Consider the following 18829-nt stretch of genomic DNA (forward strand, 5'->3'; position numbering starts at 1 on the left):
TCTTATAAAAATGTTATCTACTAACTTAAATCCGAACCATTGCAGAGCAGGTATAACACATGAAAAATATACATGCAAATTTATACTTGTATGCGTTAATTTATCCGGACATCTCTTTAAAGCATTGTTACACAATAAGAAACATGTTTGGGCCAGACAAAACGTCATTTTGCTGAGCTACATACATGACGGTCGTCTAGTACGGCTATGGTGTACTGCTCCGTCCTGTTATCGTACGTGTGAACGTCTATGCTGGAGGCGAACTCCGGGGCCTCTTGCAGGCGCCACTGCCAGAAATCGTCAACCACCTTGAGAAAGGTTTCATCGGCCGCTGAATCAGCTAAAACGGTACAATACTCGTGCATATGTCGATATGGAATCGTCCATTTCACTGTAACGTTAATAACGGAATAATTGTATTTTTTTCTGGCTCTTCTTGTTCTTGCTGAATTCGAAAAAGCAGTGATATATGAGGCGTGTTTACTCTAGCGATTTAGTGTACAATATAATATAATTTATAATAAATTATATGTTAAATTTACGGCATTATACAATGGATGTATCACATCTATGCATTCCGTATGATGTGTCTAAATTTTCGGACATCTGTAGTTCGTGTGAATTGTGCGCATTTAAAATGTTTCTTACACGATAATTTATTATCTTATTTACGTGTCGGAAACATAAGTGTTATTTGGGTATTCCCACTTTAATAAGGATACATATTAACATTAAAGAATAGAGCAGATCTCTATATATCACAGGGATTTCAGTAGATATTGATAAGTCAAAATGACACAAGGTCTCAAAATTATGAGGGGTCAAAATAAAAATGATAATGGTAAAAATACTGAAGTAATTTAAAATGTTCCTAAATACATGTTTAAGGTTTTGTAATAGCTCATTTATCATAATAATGAATAAAACATTTTCACAAAAGTATTATTATTTCCGTAACAGATTATTTATGGTCCTTTTTTCAATTTGGATAGGGAACATATATGTGTAAAATGACGCAAGGCTAATAATTTGCAGGAGTCAAAAATGAGAAAATTGAAAGTTGCTAGCATCAAAATGCAGTATTCTGCTTCTATTGAAATCACTGTATCATCATATCTTTAAATAATTTTTATTAATGTAGTGTTGTTAAGAGAATATGACCACATTCAGCAAAATTCAAACGTACCACCATAGTTACAATAGTGTTGTTACACAACATAAAGATGGTGCCGGTCACGTTTGTTACTGTGTTTTTTAGGGGTTGGTTTAAGTAAGAATGTTTCGATCTACTATAGAACAATGTATAGTACAGAGTAAGTTGGTTTGTTCTGATTTATTTCTGTTATTGACATCGCGTGATAAATATTTGCCCCTGTCATTTTCCTTGTTTATACAATAGATAAAAAGATCTCATTCTCTATAACTGGATCTAACAAGAAGTTAGTATTGAAGCAAGAGTGTGGGTCAAATACATCTGTCTGCTTCAAGGTTTAATAGTTTGAAATGAAATATCTGAATCTCTTAAGAACTATTGAAGCTTGGAAGGCTGGCTAGGTAAATAATATAAATCAAATTTTGAAAACGGACGTACTGTTAGAGTTTTTGTCTAAATGTTACGTAAAGGTATTTCATCACGACATATTTGCATCTCTAGAAGTTTAAAAAGTTGCAATCGAAATGAAGGCTCTTTTACTATGTCTAAATAATAAATATGCCTTTGTATACACCACAGTATAAATCCTAGGTGATAAAAACATGACAATTGTGTGAGTGTTTATCATAAAATATAAGCGTAAATGTAAACATGTTCATAAAGACAGATAATGCGCCTCCAATGGATCGTGATTGATTTGATTGCCTCGTTCAAGACGCTTCAAATACTTTCGAATGTAAACCAAACTGTCGCGTTTACTTACCTGTTCGTAAAAGTAGAGCAGCTGTCAAGAATGTCATGTATATCAGCCTCATTTTCAATGTTCGAATGTTGTTGACATGAACTGAAACAGCTTTAGCGCATGTATCATTTATCGGTTAATAACAGTAAAAAATAAATTTAAATTAAACATAAACCCACAAGCTATAAATTGTTTATATTAAACAAGCCATTACTTTTGGTTTTAAGTTTTGCTGATAAATCGTTTGATCTTTTAATTGTAGAATACTACGTTAAAAGCGGTAACGGTAAGTTATCAGAAGTTGTAATTCGTCAGCATGCGGGCGCTTCAGGTTAATATTGTTATCCTTCTTTGGGCGATAAATGGTTCATACACCTCGTTTTAACCGGATGTGCAGCCATATATGGGCGTTTTACAATCATAATGTACGACATTCGTTCAAAAGTCTATATTCTATATATTCTCTCTGGATTTATTTAACCTTTAACTAAAAACAGTTTTAAGAATATATTCCACTGCGTTTATGATACGATATTACTGTTTTCCACTGTCGTATACAGTATTCAAAATGTATTTCGCATTAAAAGTAAAAGCTGAGTCATTACTAACTGATCTGTGTAGGTACCATGCAACTTTATTATTTGTTACGATATGTGTTGATTATGATATATCCACCAATTTAATATATTTTAGCATACGTTTGCACAAACGAACTGTTCTATTCGGAAAATATGTTATTATGAACGTTTTACTTGATCAATGCGAACTTAGCAATATGAACTATTTCCGGCCAGATTGCGTTTGTTTACAAATGATGCACTACATGTATTTCATACTTGATAGCATTTGATGATAGTTCTTTGTAAATGGAATCTGCTTCTTAAGTCTTTTCAACACCTCCAGTTCTCATGTGTAGCATGGTGGTGTCTTATTGTATTTGTGCCATAGCAAGCGAATCTGAATCTTAACGGTGAAGCTTATATGTTTTCCTATTGTTCAATAAAGTATACCTAATACAGTCTATACTTAAAGTTTACATTTTTTATCTGCCGATATTTTTGTAGAAGTAAATGTCCAGAGTTTGGTATTGTTTATGATTTTCTTAGGGTATATAACACTTGTGTGCTTATATTTTATTTATTCGAGTAGTTACATCTCATTTGCTTTTAAAAATGCATATATAATGTATTGATGTAAAAATAAAGTCCAAATTAGTCTTGCTTTGTCAATATTTATGTTATTAAAAGTGAACTTTGTCAACAAATGGTAACACCAAACGTATAAAAAGTGTGAGTTCTGATATTATAATGTCTGAAAAGCCTTGTTCGGTCCTTTTTTTAATTAAACTTTGTTTCTGACTGCAAAGGAAATATGCAACGAACGAAAAGAAATACAAAATGTCGTATAACAGTTAAATCGTAATCACGAAACCCGTGTATGTTATGTAACATGTTGCCATTATTCAATTGTTATTCAAGTATGCGTTTTTCTGTCTTTCTAAATTGCTAATATTTGTAAGTAAAAGATGTAAAGTAATATATACCGTGTTAAATACATCCATGCATCTCATTCATATGTATATAACAGAAACTTGCTGATAAATAGAACTGCGTTTTCTTTTGCGCCCAGCTACCACCTTTGTTAAGAGCATTACCTAGTATGAACGTTATCAACAGTAGAATGTGCACAATGTTTTTGTAAATAGATAACAGGTCGGGGAATAATCTCTTGATGAAAATGAACTGCACTCAGAGTGTGTGTAAACATTCATCGTAATTAAGCTCACCACTAAGCTTTAGCCTCTGATAAGTCAGGCATTGAGTCACGTACAGGTATTGGGTCACGCACACGTGTTTGTTTTACTAAATGACAACTTTATTCATTGTTCAAACTAAAATTATATGAAAGCTTGTATAGCATTGATTTCACAAAACGCGGCCAGAGAAACAAGCCGTCACATTTAAGGTACCTAATGGACTAAATGAAATTGAAATAAATATATATTTTGCAAATTAACAAGGTTAGTATAAGACACGTTTATTTAAATTCAAATTCAAATAATCTATATCAGAGCTCAGGTATTTCCCCGGGCGGTTTAAGGACAGCGGGCCCGCGTAGCGTGGACTTCATAATTAATTTAGTTTTTTAGTTTTCCGCTTGAGAACAACTCATACGTGTCGCGGAAGATAATGTTTATAAATGATAAAATAGTCCACTATTTGCTGCGTCTTGGTCACGTGGTATTTTCGCGCAGCACAGGTCATTTAAAATTGAGGCTATTAATAAATAGTAAAGTGGGATATCGAGAGTCCATACACTATCACGCGTATGTTGCGTAACTTCGTTGATAGTGCTTGCTGGTACAGCGGGGTTAAATTTGATATGACTGGGAAACGTTCTTTTGTTCTGAACAGGTTACGGCGATATGTCCTGTATTCTCAATGGCACGGGGGATAACAACGCAATAGTATAAGATTGAGTTTTTATATTCACAGTTCTCAATTTACAAAACGTTGAACTTGAGTTCACCAATAACTGCAGGTATACTATAGATAACGACACAAATGCTTTATAATCGCAAACAAAACGAATTTAAAATACAGCTCAATGTAACAAGAAATATCTTTAAAAAAATATTTGGCGTAAATGCTTACTCTGAAATAAAGTTTGAAATTAACGTTTTTAAATAATTAAATTGAAAACTATTGTGAGTTTTTTCGCTTGTAAGTTGCACATTCACCGCATGAAATGTGTGTTTTTATAGTCAAACCACATATAAGTGTTAGTAGATACAAATAAAACTACGGGAGTTAACAGCATATGAGTCCTCACATGGATTATTATAGATGAATTACTTTACCATCGAAATATATCGTATGTTAATTTTTGATTAACACGCAATTTTCTTTCGACACTGCGCGAAATAAGAGTAATTCACCAGTTATTTACCAGACCTCATGATAGTGCTGATAAACTTGGATTGATTGTTTTCATTAGATATTTGTAAATGGTCTATATGTTTACATTTCAAATATCTTACTCTATGTCAATCAGAACAGGTGTCATTGCTATCTCCTTGAAATAATACAGACACCAGATATTTTAGAAATTCTTAGTTTCAAGGGATTGTTTAGAACAGTTGCATTAAGACCAACAATACGTGAACAACTGTTAATTTTTTTCTAGGAATAATACTTAAAATAATGTGTTGAAGTAAAAATCATTTAATTTTGGAATATATTGTGAAACTTGTTGTTAAACCAAAATACTACCAGAATAGGTACTATAAGATTAATATTAATATCAAGGTGTTGAGTTATAAATTAAACCAATGTGTGAATGAGTGAATGAAACACAGTCCCAACAAGACTACTATAAGAAAGAATGAAAGCCTCTGTGCAGACACATTCAAATCACACTTTGATTGCCGTATCATGCGAAAATGGGTCTTATGTCGTTTCGGTCAGCGAAGATCAAGCCCAGCCTGTGCATTTGCGCAGTCTGGTCAGAGGAGATGCTATCAAATCACTAACGGTTTTATGGTCTCGGTATGTATCTCCTAACCAGTCTAAGAGATGCGCAGGCTGGGTGGGCTATAGCTATGATTGACGCATATGGCATAAGAACCATTTACACATGACGCGGTCTTTAAAAATCTTATTTTGAATTGTAAATTGCACATTTTAGCAGAATGCTTTTCGATATAAAATTGAATTCCATATAGCGAATATAGCAAACAGGCAAATAAGGGTATCCTATTCATGCGTTCAGGAACGATTTCCAGACGTACTGACAAAGTCAGGAAAACATTGTGGCTAGATAATTTAACGATTTTACTCTAATCGTGACACTATTCTACTTCGAGTAAAATATTTCATACACTCCAAATAAAAAAAAATCATAAAATGTTTAGAAACATTTTTAGATTCAACATAATAATTAAAGTGAAATGTTTAGTGCCGCTTACAAAAACCGCAAACTCTTCGTGTTAGTGTGCAAAGCGGTTGTTTATGCACAGTGCACAATTATTTTCACGTATTTTCAGAAAAAAAATGAATCCCGAAGACAACGTTGTATAAAACTATTACATAGAAACTTTACAGATCGTATGTAAACGCGAGACCTAAGTATTATGCACAAAGAAGATAAGCGTGTTTGCTTAATCAGGGTGCAGGATCAACGGGATTCACAGGGATTTATACACGGGCTTGACAGAATGTAAACCCACCGTTAAGAACTGTGTGCACATATCTCAAGTTATTGATATATATTTGCAAAAATGTTTAGTGCTTAAAAGATCCTTGAATACGTAAAAAATCGGTGTCAAAACTTTACGTTGCGTGCAGCATAACCGTGTACATATATGCGTTGCAAAACGTATTTTTGGCCAAAAACACAGGCTAATTAAATAAAGTAATTCTGATGTATTTCACATTGCCATAAACAGCATAAAAACTGTCTTTTATACACAAGTTAATTTAAAAAAAAAATGTTTTAAAATGTTACTTGAAGAAAAGCACAACTAACCGGTGTGTGTACATCAATTAACGTCATTAATTAATCCCACAAAGTCACGTAATCCTGCACCCTGTTAATGTGATGCCTTATCAGCCGTTAAAATACCCTTCAAATACTATGATACTATTACTTACTGACTATTAAACGTCTTGACAAATAAGTAATTATACCGTGCTTAAATAAATTCGAAAATAAAAAGCAAACTCATAAAATCATATTTTAAAATTATACAGATAATATTTGTTGGATTTGGTGGAATATCGATTTTAATTCACGAATGATCAAGGGCAATAATAGTTACATGAGTGTCTCAGGCTGTAGATTGAGAAAGTATGTGGACCAGTATTAACGTAAGGTTTTGAATGTAGTAGGTTGTAGGTCTTTCAGTTCTTATCTATTATTTGAGAATTTGTAAGCTGTCATTTTGCTGAAATATAAACATGTCTTTTTAGATGGTGCAAAAGGTTATTCAATCCAAACAACTATGAAATCTTTGTAAACAAGATAGTTCTGCAAATGTTTAAAATGAAAACAATCGATTCATACATAAACGCATTTAATGCATTAGATGCAAAACCGTTCAAAGGCAAACTCGGCGAGTAATTCAAAACAATCCAAAACTGTTATGCCGTTCCTTGATAATTTCCATTCTTAAATTCTCTGTACCGAACGTTTTGGATAGACTACTTCCTCTGTATGTTTTGCTGTCGTTCTGCACATTTAAAGGTGAGCATTTAGTTCCGGTTCATTTTAACAAGTGAAGCCAGAATATAAATCGTATTCTTCGGATTTGTATGGAAACATGCATTTGTACCGCAAATCTAATGATTACAAACATGGTTACATGTTGATTCAATGAACCATACAAATATTATTCCAAATTCCGATTGAATTGATTACGGATTTATACAGCAACTTTTACTTAACATGATATTTTTTCGTTTAAGAATGATGGTATAACTCAAACATTAAGACAGCTTTAGATTAAAATAGTTTCCAGTCGCACGTGCACGCGTCTTGGGGCTATCTTCAAACTGTCCAAGACCAAAGATGGGGTTGGCACGTTCCGACAGTATGGTCTTGTGTTCAATGCGAGTGTAATCGGGAGAAGTCTTCTCTCCCAGAGTTACGTACGCAGCGCTTGGATCAATGTCTGCAATGAAAACAGGGATCACACAAGTTGTAAACATTATTGGTGAATTAACATGGTTCAATATCCAAATAAATTTATACAACACACAGTTATTCTACAATTTTGCCTTAAAACTTACGAATGTTAACTATATTGAAACGCGAAATTATATAAGGGGCCTTTTCACGTTTTGGTATATTGACCAAATTTTTTTTTGTTTCAGATTCGCAAACTTTCGTTGTAGTTATGATATTTGTGAGGAAACAGTAATACTGAACATTTACCATGCTATAAAACATCCATATATGCATCATTTGACGATTTAAAAGCCTGGAAATTATATAGCGTTGCAACGCGAAACGATTGAGTAATTTGGAGAGTTCTGTTATTGTCGTTATAATTTGTGATACTACGAGGGTTGCTTTTATAAAGTATAAAAAACATCACTAATTGTACGATCACGGATGGCCGAGTGGTCTTAGAGATAGACGTTTACTCCAGGGGTCAGTGGTTCGAGCCCAGTTGAAGGTTATTCTTGCTTTTTTTTACAGGCGCTTTTTAGATCTACTGATAACATTAACCAATATAAAGCATTTAATGACCAACTTCAATACATGCCAAAATCTGTGAAAAGGTCCCTTTAAAATCCTCCCTTTCATTCTTCGTCACTCACTCACTCACTCACTCACTCACTCACTCACTCACTCACTCACTCACTCACTCACTCACTCACTCACTCACTCACTCACTCACTCACTCACTCACTCACTCACTCACTCACTCACTCACTCACTCACTCACTCACTCACTCACTCACTCACTCACTCACTCACTCACTCACTCACTCACTCACTCACTCACTCACTCACTCACTCACTCACTCACTCACTCACTCACTCACTCACTCACTCACTCACTCACTCACTCACTCACTCACTCACTCACTCACTCACTCACTCACTCACTCACTCACTCACTCACTCACTCACTCACTCACTCACTCACTCACTCACTCACTCACTCACTCACTCACTCACTCACTCACTCACTCACTCACTCACTCACTCACTCACTCACTCACTCACTCACTCACTCCTCACTCACTCACTCACTCACTCACCACTCACTCACTCACTCACTCACTCACTCACTCACTCACTCACTCACTCACTCACTCACTCTTGTCTTCCATGTATATTTCAGTTGGCGCTAATGTGTTCGTATGGTGTACCATCGCACGTATAACGCTGGCTATTCCGGATTATTGTTCAATTGTTTACATATTCATTTAGTGGGAATGGATAAAAATTAAAACTGAAATAGTCTTTTATTATGTGTTATGGATGAGAAAACTGTTTAAATATATCATCGGATCAATGATAGTGGTCATCCATGAATGTATACTTATTATGTTCGAATCGATTCAGATTTACTGTTTATCGATGTTCATTGTAAATATGTTTAAATTATGTTATTTTTTACTTTCTGTTTAATAATGATATAGATAATTTCGTGATAATTCATCAAGTCTTGTATCAATTTAAAACAAAAGTATAGAATACATTAAAAAGCATGTAAAGTTCATCTTCCATAGAAAAACGGAATAACCTGATACATAAACAACAAATTATGATAAATGTTAGTGTTGCGTTAGGAGTGCCTATGAATATACATGTAAAATATTCAATGCCCTTACTATTCCCCTTACTTTCATATTTGTGGTCCTCAACCATGGAAACTTGTTTTTTGGACCTAGAAAATAAAACCAAAAAGTGCATATGTTATTGTTCTTACTAAGATTACGATACACTTCCACATATTAATTATATTAACTTTTTGTGTTGTTGTTGTTGTTGTTGTTGTAAATTGTGCATGGTGTAATAATTAATTGTAACATTTCTTTCAATGTTTCATCTTTAACGTTTAAGATATTAATTAACAAGTTAAGCATATTATGTTCTTACATTCCTTGAATCAAATCGTCGTACTGATGGTCTGAAATAATGATCACAAACGTTATTTAGATTAAGTATATGTTTTCATATTAAACGGTTTCTCAAATTTTAAGTAATCAATTATTCCGCGTAGTATCTGAGATTGTATGAAAAACTAAAAACAATTGTTTCAACAACATAATTATTATTGTAATGGTCAAGATATAACATTTGTCCAAAGACATAGAATGCACACCCACACTTAAAAACAAAAATATATTACCAAACGCAACATTTTCATATTGATCGTCCTGACGTCTTCTGATGTTCATGCTATAGTAAGAATACTATTCATAAGATCAATTCAACCCTAGATGAAAAAATACTGTGATCAATACAATTATAAATATTACAGTTAATGCATGGCCATTCGATAAATCTTAATATTGAAATTCTGACTTGAACACAATAACACAAGAACCGCATTAATATTTTTGTAAACAGAAATCTAAAGCGACATTCACAGAAATTAAATTCTGAATTCACGGCAAAGTAACTTTAATTGTACCTTAGGAGTTACATTATATAAATAAAAATTTACTTAAAACATGATCTAACCGGTCTTTTGTTTTTTCTTTATACATCTAGTCATGTATCTCAATACCGCTGAGAAAAAGGAATTGGTAAAGTGTAATCGGATCGAGCTTAATTGATTGTATATAAATGTATGCATTGTTATGGCTTCACTTAACGCAACATAACGTTCAATGACAAAAAATAATTACAGAAAAAAGACAAGATTCAAACGAAGAACTTAGGCATAAATGTGTATCGTTTAAGATGTATCTGGTGTACAATGACAAATTTGTATAATGATTATTTAAAAATCATTGTCAAAAATTCGTTTCAAAAAGAATTCTGCAACAGTAACATAAAACATAGTCGCGCATGTGCTATATGCAGAATAAGTTATAAAAGAAGATGAAGCTCTTTTTTAAAGATCGAAAACATTGAACATACAGTAAAATATACATGCACAAAATAACCACTTTGACTGTAACAATTCATCGTAACGTCCTACAGAAGTCCGTGGTACTGAAATTAGAAATCCAATAATGATGATACAAGTAATGATTGACTGATTTAATGAATGTGTGAATTAAACGATACATCAAGATAAGGGTGCTCACAATGGATGTTAAATCACAGTTAAGTTGGAAACAAGATTAGTGCGTGGGCGTCCGCAAGTAAAATAATATAAAAATGTCAACACCAACAAACAACAGACAAAACACAAACATAAACAAACACAAAGTTAGTAAAACTGGTAAGTACATAGTTACATAAAATATATATTTAATCAATCAATACTAGTAATTGGTCAGGAAAATGTCGTTATATTGAGATGCGTTTGAGGTAGTTATGTACGGTGGCACTGAGGGGACATCACCGCTCCAAAAAAAAAAAGAAGTCGGGGAAAAACAAACTAAGTCTGTTTTCAAGACTTATTTTTTTTGAGAAGGGAAAACAGAACTTGTGTTTTCCGCTCCAAAAAAAAGTCGCGAAAACACAAGTTATGTTTTCCCGTCTCCAAAAAACGTTTTCCCGACTTCTTTTTTTTTGAGCGGTGATGTCCCCTTAGTGCCACCGTAGTTATATCATGTTAAAACACCTTTCTTTGCCAGTATTTTTCGAAGCCTCCACACGACTAGTGCTGCTATAATGCCCCCACCTACAACACCGCCTGCTACCGCACTTATCAACACAATTAAGGACGAGGAATCTATGGACAAAACAATAAACACAATGGAGAGTAATGCCGATCAAAATGTTTGCATTATTATACGACGGTAAAAAAATTAATTCACTAGTATTATTTCGTATACGTATTCAGTCAACACGCCTTCATACACAGTTTACATAAGTGAAAGGTTGTGTTATCTAAACTTACCATCTTTCCTAACTGATAAAGTAATAGCATCTATGACAATTGTTTCTTCCGATGATCCTATTCGGTTTTCTGCAAACATTTTCAGTTCGTACGTAGTTCTTGGCATAAGGTATTCTAGTGTTATCGCATAATGTAAGTTTGATGGGATCACGCGAATGTTTGTCCAGTGTGCACTCTCTACCTTCTTGTATCGGACAACAAACCAAACATCTACCCCACCGTTATAGCCTGGTACCCACTCAACTGTCAACGAGCTGTCGGTGATCGATCCGTCTTGCACTCGAAATGACAACGGCGTCTCTGGTATGGCTTTGATAAAACAGTATGCGATTATATGCACCAGAGATGAAGAACAACACAAAATAATAAACTCAAGGCATGCCTTAACACATGCAGATTACTTTTACTGCTAGAAACGAGATATGGTTATTATGATAATACATAAGCAGCAAAAATGCATCTTGAAGGTACATGTAAATAATTGGAACTGTCCGAACTTACATGTAACCTTGAGATGGAAGGTTGATAGACCATGACTGGGTTCAGATTGCTCCCATGTTGGCTGCATAGTGTTTGTGGCTATGCAACGGTAATCGCCTTCATCTGACAACGAGACGTTATGGAGTATAAGTGTTTGTTCTGTTGCAATAATAGACTTGTTATCCATTCGTATCCAAGTAAAGTTAGTAGCGGATGGATTACCAACATTTGACAAGATGCACACACTTGTATACGACGTGTTTATTTGGACGGACTCGTTTTGTAGAGGCTTCACTGAAGGTGGGTCTGCGTGAGAAAAAAACTAGACTTTCCATATTTATAGTTCATTGATATTTAAAAGCACATTTATCTAGTCAAGACATGTGCATTGTGTACAAATTTGTTAAATATATCACATAAGATCATGCATCTTTTAAAATTTTAAAATATATGTGACTTAATTGACTTCATTTCTGTTTGGTCGAAGAGGAATTATTGAATAAACGATATTAAACGTTGTAACGTAATGTACATATACTATATATAATATTAAGAATTTATCTCATTGTACATTATGGTATTGTTATTGTCGTGTGATTGTTGTATAAACTAATTTAGGAAATAGAACTTTGAAATTTAGAAATTGATTATGTAGATGTATAATATAATTAATATATTATTCTTATGAGTTTATATTTCAGTAATATGTATATGAAAAGTTAAGATGAATGTATACATGCAATGTTAAGATAAAGTCTGAACAATTAATAATACAACTTGGGAGATATTTACAAAACTGACCTGGTTAAGATTTATTTAAAGTAAGAAAGCAAACACACTCAGGGTGGGGTATAATTGGAATCAATAACATAGAAAGTCAGACCTGATTAAATCCAAACAAGAATACATTGAGTCCAGAGTCAGCATATAGATACGAGATTATAAATAACAATCATGGTCACGGCACCAGTTAAACACGTGTCACGTAATGAAGATAAAACAAGTCTCTGATGTCTAAATTATTTCTTTATTTTACTCTATTCTCTAACATCAAAATTGTATTTATAGTTTAAACATTATTTTCTAAGTCTATCTGTTGTATTTTCCTAACCCAAGCGCAGAGTGCCGCTTTCCTTCCAAACATCCCCATTTTGTCCCCAATTTAATTTGCATATTTTTCTTTTAAACTTTTGATTGGTCCTCAGCTAGTATGGTTATTATTCATTGGTTGATTCGTCAGAATATTCTAGAAGGAACACTTTTTTCATGTATTCACTTGCTTGGCGGATATACTAAAATTTAATCAATGTATATTGGTACTAATCAATTTTTTATTGGTATAGAGTAATTCTGTTACTTTCGTCAGTACTATGACTTTTGTACTCCAGACAATAGCAGACCTTTTCATCTGTGCTGTTTATTGACCATGTAACGTAATGTACATATACTATATATAATATTAAGAATTTATCTCATTGTACATTATGGTATTGTTATTGTCGTGTGATTGTTGTATAAACTAATTTAGGAAATAGAACTTTGAAATTTAGAAATTGATTATGTAGATGTATAATATAATTAATATATTATTCTTATGAGTTTATATTTCAGTAATATGTATATGAAAAGTTAAGATGAATGTATACATGCAATGTTAAGATAAAGTCTGAACAATTAATAATACAACTTGGGAGATATTTACAAAACTGACCTGGTTAAGATTTATTTAAAGTAAGAAAGCAAACACACTCAGGGTGGGGTATAATTGGAATCAATAACATAGAAAGTCAGACCTGATTAAATCCAAACAAGAATACATTGAGTCCAGAGTCAGCATATAGATACGAGATTATAAATAACAATCATGGTCAATAAACAGCACAGATGAAAAGGTCTGCTATTGTCTGGAGTACAAAAGTCATAGTACTGACGAAAGTAACAGAATTACTCTATACCAATAAAAAATTGATTAGTACCAATATACATTGATTAAATTTTAGTATATCCGCCAAGCAAGTGAATACATGAAAAAAGTGTTCCTTCTAGAATATTCTGACGAATCAACCAATGAATAATAACCATACTAGCTGAGGACCAATCAAAAGTTTAAAAGAAAAATATGCAAATTAAATTGGGGACAAAATGGGGATGTTTGGAAGGAAAGCGGCACTCTGCGCTTGGGTTAGGAAAATACAACAGATAGACTTAGAAAATAATGTTTAAACTATAAATACAATTTTGATGTTAGAGAATAGAGTAAAATAAAGAAATAATTTAGACATCAGAGACTTGTTTTATCTTCATTACGTGACAACGTAAACGTTATCTGAACGTTAGCATTTAATGAATGCAATATTCAGTGTTTACTTACACATGACATCAATTAAGAAGGTGAAGTTTTCCGACTTCGTAAAACTGTTTCCGAGGCTGTCTACCATTGTGTTTGCAGCCGAACATGTGATATCGGTGTGTATATCTTTTTGAACATTTTTAATAGAGAGAATATTACCATTTTGAATGATAGGACCAAACCAAGAAATGTTGACAGCTGGGTTACCGCTTGCGAAACAGCTAAGTGTAAAAGACCGTCCTTGAATAACTTTCAACCATCTATCATATATTGTGACATTGTTGTATGAGACCGACATATTTTCAGGTCCATCTATAAAGGCATTAATAGAATAACGATAATATTTATAAAGGATATGTATTACTGGAACATTCCTCGTACACTAGTTGATATATAAATAGTGTACGAGGAATGTTCCAGTAATACGTTTCATTTTTTAACATGTTAGTGGTAAAAAAGTGTGCTTAAAATAAATCAGGATGATCAGTAGAAATATGCAGCATATTAACTATAACAACATACTGCAAATTGTCATAATTCATGTTAATCAATTATAAAAAAGCTTATAAGATACACATAATGTACTCACACAATATTTCAAAATATATTGATGATTGATTCATGACATTCACTGTTTCATTTATTGAAATATGCACTCTGTTTACAACAGTGCACGTTAAATTACGCATCGCCAGTCGGGTGATGTTATATATACGTAAAGCGTCCCCTTTAAGACCGGGACCCCACGAATAGTCTGGTGCTGGTCTGCTATCGGTTGAGCATACAAGCTCAATTGTACTAAATTCTATAAAACGAATGACTCCTTGGGCTGTTCCATTGGTAGATAGATCAGGTAAAATGTAATACGTGATCGTCGGAACTTTTGGTCCATCTAAAGATAGGATACATCATAATACCATAATACATATACAATCTGGATGAACAAATATTATATGTTTCTTCTATCTACATCAAGTTATTTATATTCAGTTTCGCCTTTAAACTGTGCCATATTTGAAAAGTTAAAACATGAATATATCATAGAATATTTACTGCATAAAACACATTTGGTTGTATTTTGTTTTCCTTGTCACTATTTTATTATGCTGGTAAATTGAAAAGGCTCAAAACCAGTGCAATGAAAAGATGCATTTAGACAAAAATGGACGTAAGCCTTTCTTATGTATAATAGGTGATTCATAATATGTTAATTATAGTTATTTCTAAGATACCAATAATTGATGAACGGGTAACAGCTTACATTGAATACTGAGACGGAAATGAGATTCACTGACGCCTTGTTTAGAGGCACTACCGGTTTGTTGCATCGTATTTGTGGCTATGCAACGGTACATTCCTTCGTCGGACAGAGCCAATTTATCAAATTTAAGAGCCTGTTCTGCTCCGACGATTGTGTTGTTGTCCATTCTGATCCACGAAAAGTTCGTCGCGGGTGGATTTCCAATACTAGACAAGTCGCATATAACACTGAAGGGTGTGTGAATCAAGATGGAGTGATTTTGAAAACGGTTTACTGTTGGTGGATCTGCAAATATGTTAAAAACTGTTTAAGTTAACAAAAGTGTATTTTGTTGCCCAGAAAAATTATGTAACTTTTCTTAAGACTTTCATTTACTATTTATCATCATATTTGAAATAAGCGAATAATATATCAGTTATTTTACTTTATTTGTCAGATTTACAAAGGAATTGTTTATTTATTTAATTTTGATAACCGGTATAAACCGGTACTTTTAGCCCAATATGTCGCTTATATGTACAATTCAACAAACATAACACGAATAATCTACTTACACAGTATGTCTAGCAAAAATGTGAGATTCTGTGATTTGATCAATCTATTTCCAATGCTATCTACCATTGTGTTTACTGCAGAACACGTGGGTTGAGAAGTCGAAAGTTTGTCAACGCTGGTTACAAAAAGAACATTCCCAATTTGGTTCTTAGGTCCAAACCACGAAAATCTAGCAGGTGGCTCACTGCTTGCATTACATTTTATTGTGAATGACAACCCTTTAATAACTTTCAAAACTCGGTCAATCTTCGTGACATTATTATAGAATGCCGATATATTCTCTGGGCCATCTGCAAGTACATATTATTGAAAAGGCACAACAACAAATGATGTTACTTAATAACTAGTTTTTTACGCTACTATGACAAAGATTGTGTTGAAAACCTATATAACATCATTTTTGTACTTACGCAGAACTCGAATATATATTGAAGAACTGTTTCCTGCAGTCATGCTTTCATTCATTGTACTACGCATTGTATTCGTGGCAATACATGTGTAATTTAAGGGCGTTGATCGTGTGATATTAAATAAAGTGAGCTTATCTCCGTCGGTGTATGGGCTCCAAGAAATAATCGAAGCTGGTCGGCTTTTCGCCGTACAAAGAACTTGCACGCTACTACCCTCAAACAACGAGATATTATCCCGAGCTATCCCAGAGTAAGATATATTGGGTAAAATAGAATATGTGATAGTTGGAACGTCTGGCCCAACTGTTGGACAGAAAGTAAGGAAATAACATACATTTCATTTCAAATCAAACATGCTTGTGTGTTACTATTTTTTGATAAGATGTTGTAAAACTATATAATGTATACTTAAAAATATGTGATAGTGATTGTTGGAACGTCTGGCCAAACAGTTTGAAAGAAAAAAAAAACACAGCAAGATATTTCATTTCTAATAAAAAATGCTATTTTATAATAATATATTGGTCATTATTTTAATGTATACAAATAATGATAATTAAAAGGCATGAATAACATTAATACGTTAAGGAGCGCGGTTGCATACTGAGATGCGTTTTCTTCCAACATCATATATAACTTACAAAGCACGATTGCGGACACGGATAGTGTCACTGATTCGTTTGTAGTCCCAAGAAGTTCATTAATACTGTTGACCGCCTTACAAGTCCAAGTTGTATCTTGCTGTATATCTGCGACTGTTAGCGAAGACGAAATGTTCGGAGTTCCCATCCACTGTACACTTGCAGTTGGATTTGCCTCAACCTCACATAAAATGCTGAAGTTTGAACCTCTTAAAACTGTTATGTTTCTTTCGATGTGCAGCAACGTGGAATATTGCTTTACGGCGAAAGATATAATTGGAGGATCTGAAAGTTTGATTTAGTAAAATATTCGAATTTACATAAAAAGAACCATCCAGATAAATGCAGAGACTATCTTCGGTGCGGCCAATTTTAGCATAAGGATCAAACAGCGCGTGTGGTTTTAAACACTTATTTCAAAAGGAGTAGACAATATTATGATGTCTGCACAATAAAATCCCACCGGAAGCAAGATAACCGGCGTTTCTTTTGCTAGCATCTATGTTTATGTAAACCACTTACACATTACATTCAATCTCGCAGTAGCAGAAGATGTGAACGTTTGTGAGGTCAGCGTTCCCTCAAGTGTATACAGCGTATTGTTGGCGACACACGACACATTTGCGTCTGTGAACGATCGGTTAACCAGTAACATCAATGTAGCTCCTTCCGTGGTTCCTCCTAGAAACGTCCAAAGATAAGATGGCGGTGGGTACCCGGATGTGAAACATTTAAACTCCACGCGTCTTCCTTCTCGGATGTTAACAGAATGTGAAACAACCGTGTTATTCGTGGTGATTTTGGTTACAGAAACTCCAGCTAAAAAACAACAATACAATATGAAAACATTCAGCTCAAAAACAAATATTTAAGTTTATAAAATGTTGTCACTTAAATTTGGACATTTCTTAAACTACACAAATAAAAATGCAATTTAACCGTACGCCCGTTAGTAATAAATTGTCATGATCGTTTAAATACACTAATACAATGGCATGTTTTTTTATATATAAAACGATGTCATTTAAAACGTGATACAAACACATTATATACCGGTTAACATCCAAAATGTTCATTTTTATTATGTTAAAAACCTGTTCATAAACTGTTTTAAATTACGTGACAGATGTGTCACAGTTTTAAATATTTACTTTACTTACACTGAATATAAAGCTCTGAGCCTGCTTGCCTAGTAATATTTATGTTATTGTATACGTAGTATGCGACGCAAGTCAATCTCCTCTGGCTGAATGATACTGGTGTATATGCTAATATGCCCGTAAGTATTTCGGCATTGTAAGCAAACCTCGCCGTATTTGTAATGATACGATCGTCTTCAAACCATTCCATATGTGGTTTTGGTCTGCTACGTGAAGCGACACACGTGAACATTGACTCCTGATTGTATACTGGATACGATAGTGTAGTTTGTGGATACAGAATCACTGATCTAAGTGGCACTAAAAGAATGGACCCATTATTTGAATTGTGCTTACATTCTTATTGTAGACACAAATGCTAACAGTTTTTTTCCGTGACAAACAAATAAATACTTTATGATTACTGGCAAGACAATGTTGAGGACTTTTCACTGATCGAACAACATTTGAACATTGAATCTGAATATGTTTTTAGAAGCGACAGTATTTGCGTAGGAGTGTAGTTATTTTTATATTATTGGTTTAATCGTTTTTATTGCATA

The 18829-nt window shown here is 33.5% G+C and overlaps 3 protein-coding genes across 24 annotated transcripts in view; all 3 read right to left on the reverse strand.

Annotated features, from left to right (window-relative positions):
* Positions 1-3600, reverse strand: part of LOC127833430 (uncharacterized) — a 142976-nt gene extending 139376 nt beyond the window's left edge. For 4 of the 22 annotated variants that reach the window (XM_052358679.1, XM_052358680.1, XM_052358681.1 and 1 more), the window contains exons 1-4: positions 3439-3574; positions 2732-2858; positions 1917-1997; positions 186-340 (exon numbers count right to left, since the gene is read on the reverse strand). In XM_052358679.1, coding sequence (XP_052214639.1) covers positions 186-340; positions 1917-1997; positions 2732-2741 — 246 coding nt within the window. In that variant the 5' untranslated portion in view covers positions 2742-2858; positions 3439-3574. Of the gene's footprint in view, positions 1-185; positions 341-1916; positions 2007-2731; positions 2859-3438 lie in introns of all 22 variants that reach the window. The other 18 variants (XM_052358682.1, XM_052358684.1, XM_052358683.1 and 15 more) reach the window with 9 other exon arrangements.
* Positions 3601-6893: 3293 nt separating this feature from the next.
* On the reverse strand, positions 6894-14526 carry LOC127835465 (uncharacterized). Its single transcript, XM_052361912.1, has 9 exons — positions 14282-14526; positions 11932-12216; positions 11431-11739; positions 11152-11262; positions 10529-10574; positions 9763-9812; positions 9510-9540; positions 9254-9297; positions 6894-7566 (listed from the first exon to the last, which is right to left on the reverse strand). Exons 1-9 carry the CDS (start codon positions 14346-14348, stop codon positions 7382-7384), a joined length of 1128 nt encoding a protein of 375 aa, XP_052217872.1. The 5' UTR covers positions 14349-14526; the 3' UTR covers positions 6894-7381.
* A 1541-nt stretch (positions 14527-16067) lies between these two features.
* On the reverse strand, positions 16068-17337 carry LOC127835784 (carcinoembryonic antigen-related cell adhesion molecule 5-like). Its single transcript, XM_052362221.1, has 3 exons — positions 17128-17337; positions 16487-16789; positions 16068-16366 (listed from the first exon to the last, which is right to left on the reverse strand). Exons 1-3 carry the CDS (start codon positions 17273-17275, stop codon positions 16068-16070), a joined length of 750 nt encoding a protein of 249 aa, XP_052218181.1. The 5' UTR covers positions 17276-17337.
* Between the last annotated feature and the right edge of the window lie 1492 nt (positions 17338-18829).

The sequence above is a fragment of the Dreissena polymorpha genome, chromosome 6, assembly GCF_020536995.1.
Source record: "Dreissena polymorpha isolate Duluth1 chromosome 6, UMN_Dpol_1.0, whole genome shotgun sequence".
NCBI lineage: Eukaryota > Metazoa > Mollusca > Bivalvia > Myida > Dreissenidae > Dreissena > Dreissena polymorpha.